The sequence below is a fragment of the Cyprinodon variegatus genome, unplaced genomic scaffold (assembly GCF_000732505.1).
Source record: "Cyprinodon variegatus isolate N-32 unplaced genomic scaffold, C_variegatus-1.0 Scaffold1071, whole genome shotgun sequence".
Taxonomy (NCBI): domain Eukaryota; kingdom Metazoa; phylum Chordata; class Actinopteri; order Cyprinodontiformes; family Cyprinodontidae; genus Cyprinodon; species Cyprinodon variegatus.
In genome coordinates this window covers 214,828-218,832 of record NW_015151524.1, presented here as the reverse complement: position 1 = coordinate 218,832, position 4,005 = coordinate 214,828, and the positions used below count along the sequence as shown (strand labels likewise).

Below are 4,005 nucleotides of genomic sequence, written 5' to 3'. Positions count from 1 at the left end.
TGAAAGTCCATCTTTGAGTGTCACGGGGAAGGAAAATGGGTTTCTCACCCACTGGTTTGCCATTGTCTCCTCTCCAAAACACTCTCCAAACTGCTCGCGCATCCCCTCCAAATGCGCACAGACAGCCTGCAGCAAAAACTCCACCTTCAGCCCCGCTCTGGCCAAAACATCCTCTAAGATGGGAAACATTTCCACTGATCCCCGCTCCACACGCGCACCCCACAGTTCCAACTTGGTCCTAAATCCATATTTATTTTTTCCCTCTCACCGCGCCTACCCTAAGGTGCTCTGGCGCCTCCCAGGGGAGGCGCGCCTCACACTTTGAAAACCACCGCACTATATAATTACTGCACACAAACATCGCTTAGTAAGTCAGAATCAAAAAAATCAACAAGTTCACTTCCAAGACAAAACCAATCACTGATGTAAAGGTGGGAGGGGTATTACTGTTAAGAAAATAGCTATATTTTGATGCAGAAAAAAAATGAAATATTCTAATATTCATATTGGAAAGGAAATCAACTTAATAAAGTATTATTTTTAAGAAATTTTTTAGGTGTTAACATTTTCGGAAATAAAGTTTTTGTTATTGATTGATTAGAGTTAAAGATTAGTCCACAACTTTGTGTTTCCATAAGGTGTGACTTTATTGGAACTCAGAAGCCTTGTTTGATCAATAGGCTGGATGAACATATTTTAATTGCCATCACGGATAGCAGTTAGATGACGAAGGTAAAAGAAACATCTCCACACACACTTTTAAATAAATCCTACAAAGAGTTGCATATTGGTGTCAACAAGTCTACATAATGACCAACAGATACTATATAAATTCTACTTCATGTCACTTCTGCCTTTTAAAATGTAAATGCTGTTATAATGTATTAAGGCTTTATTTAGTAGTGTCACCTTTGGTCAGAAGAGACTGAGATTGTGGTTTCAAGTCACAAACTTTCTTGGTGAGCTTAATATTGTTGTTGTTGGGTAAGGATGGAAATAAGGAAAATAAGCTGCCTGTCCCAAATTCTGCAGCTTTTATACCCTCAGATCCTTTTTCACCGCCTCTTTATGCTGTCCAAAAGCAACAGTCATTTCTTTGTTAGAGTTTTTCACAATCTATAAATAGTGGCGTTATTTATGAGCTAAATTACCAGAAATCTTTTTTACATTTGCAAACCATCTCTATTTCTAGCTCATGTGTTTCTGTGCGGATCTTTACAGATCTGTTACAAATTTTCCTAGGTGCCCCGCATGAAAACTTTGTCCAAATGGATGCCACACTAAGGGGCGTGGAGCTAAAATAACATCATTTGGCCTGCGGACATCACGGATGTGTCAAACATCTGTTGTTAACAGATAAGATCCTTAGTGGCAAACATAGTTTCCCCATTGTGGGACAATAAAGGGATTTTCTATTCTAAAACATGTAGTTTTCTCATTTTCTGATTCACTCAGGGAGCAATCACAGTAAGTGAGTCCAATTAGTTTAAAGCTGGAGCCTCCCAATTATTCTGGTCGTGGGCAATGGACTGCCAGCATGTAATGTCAGTGGTAAGAGCCTCAAAGATGATTCCTTTCCATTTTCTCCAACTTTTTGATTAAAATGTTAAAATCAATTTATATTCTCACTTTATTGTTTTTATTATTGTGGATCTGGTGCAGGACTGAAAGACCAGGGCAAAGTTAGAGTGAATTAAGGGTGTAAAAACCATTACAATATCAAACAAAGCATGGATATGTTTGAAAGCACCTCATGCACACCATTACACAAAGTGGAGGGGCCTAATGCTGTGGGCCAGAGTCTTCCTGCAGAATAACACTTTTAAAGAGCTTTCAATTATGAGCTCTTTAAAATACCAGAATATAGACTATGGGGAAAAAAATAGTAAAGCAACAACTCTACCAATAAACTGAAAATAAGTTGCTACTTTGTGTTTCAGCAGAACAGTTATACCTTTAGCAAAATCAACACAGAAATGCTTAATCACATTTAAAATTGATCTTAGCAGCCCAGCCCAGAGGTCACTAAAACCTGTGGTGTGATCCAAAGTGAAAAGAGCATTAAAGAGGAGGCAGGACTCATTGAGTCAATGAATCGATCCAATCAACTGGTTTTCCTTATATAGAAAACTTTAAATCAATCTGACGGTATGATCTGGTGAAATGTAAAGTGCCTCGAGATGACATGTGTTGTGAATTGGCGCTATAGAAATAAACTGAATTGAAATTAAATAGTTAAGTTTATAATCCATGTTATGGTCGCCAGTCTAAAGAGGGAGAGGTGTAAAAGGGGGGGCAGGGGAGGCAGGTGTGTGCAAAGTGAAAGGTCAGGAATAACCAGGTAAAAAACAGACAGAATAGCAGCAGTTGTTAAACTGGTAAATAAAAACATTTCATTCAGTAGATTATTTTCCATTTATCATGGAAGTCATTTTGGCACACAAAAGATAAAACTCATTTCATGAAAACTGAAACAAAGGTTTTCATGTAATGAGTTGATTTAAAAGCTTTATTTGGTTGGAATATTCTTCTAAAAATGATTCATTAGTGAATGATGGGGTCAAGCTTTAGAAAACCGCACTGAATAAGTTTCAGACACACGTGTAGAAAACATGAAAGGAATCTTGTCTGGTTAGAAAGCTTTCTGGGGGCTCAGCCCCTCTAAACTTCTGGTCCTAGAACCACCCCAGATCTGCTCCTTTTTCTTAAAATAAAATAGAAATCTCCCATGTATTTACCTGACAACTCCGTACATGACCAGGACGTTGCCCAGCAGACCCACCAAGCAAATAACGGAGTAGAGCGCTGTGATGGACACGGCGATGGCCATCTCCCCGGTGCTCCTCACCCGGCTCTCCGGCTCAGAGGAGTTCGCCTCGCCTTCCTCCGGGAAGGTTAGGTTTAAGGGGATGACGGAGAACAGGTCTGACAGAGAGCGCTGCGCTCCAGAGACCGTATAGGACTCCATGTCGCTGAACGGGGAAAAACTTGCCTAGTCAATTGTTGTGGTTTGCTTAAAAAATAGATATGAAAAGAAACGGAACGAGATCAACAGTAGCAGGAAGTCTGAGTTTTTTGTGAAATTCAGAAAGAGAAGACAGATGTGCCACCCCAGCAGCGGTCTGCTTTATATGGGCTCGGCCCGTGTGCGCTCGTCCTTTATGGTCCGCCCTCTGCCACACAGCGCACGAGCTCTCCTACACCTCAGCTCTGGACAAATCTGTAACAGAGGATGGAAATTATTTCAAGATTCTTCATTCCATCCATCCATCCATCGCAGTTTAAGCATTACTTAGTAATCCAGTATTTCAATAAATCTAATTCATTTCAATTATTGGAATCTATGATTATCTGAGTAAATCATTTGCTTATCATTAATTTATGCTTTATCTTTACTTGCCATTTTTTAAATCCTAGAAATATTTGCGGAAATCCTAAGCCCCATTTGAGTTTGATCATATTTATTTATGTATTTGACAAGGACAGTGTACATTAATAAGTATTCCTGCAAAAGCACTAGAATTAGCCAAAATGCTATTTTTCAACTGCTTTCCCTGGACAGATCTTAAAATTGTCTACCTAAAAACACAACAGTAAGAATTTTACAGTGAAAAATACAAATATAAAAATAAATAAAACAACTAGAACTCTTCAAAACGTGTTTAAAAATACAGAAATTAGTATTGTCTTTATGTTTTTTTTGTTCACATTAAAAAAGAGGACACATGTGTATTGTTGATGTTTCAATTTTCATGTATGATTCCTCAATAAAAACTGTTTAACAAGAAAAAATACAGAAATTAGCTAGACTACAGATTTTAGGTTAATAAAATAGAATAAAAAATTCAAATTAAACAATTACACTACATGTATAAACATATATATATATACATATAATTGTATATATATACATTTATATATATGTATATGTGTATATATATGTATATATATATATAAATAAATGTATATATATATAAATAAAGGTATATATATATATATATATAT

The 4,005-nt window shown here is 37.1% G+C and overlaps 1 protein-coding gene across 1 annotated transcript in view; it reads right to left on the bottom strand.

Annotated features, from left to right (window-relative positions):
- Positions 1-3,115, bottom strand: part of LOC107101261 (delta-type opioid receptor-like) — a 32,481-nt gene extending 29,366 nt beyond the window's left edge. The window contains 1 exon segment of the mRNA XM_015400114.1: positions 2,739-3,115. Within this exon segment, the coding sequence (XP_015255600.1) occupies positions 2,739-2,968 (230 nt within the window). The 5' untranslated portion in view covers positions 2,969-3,115.
- Positions 3,116-4,005: the final 890 nt, after the last annotated feature.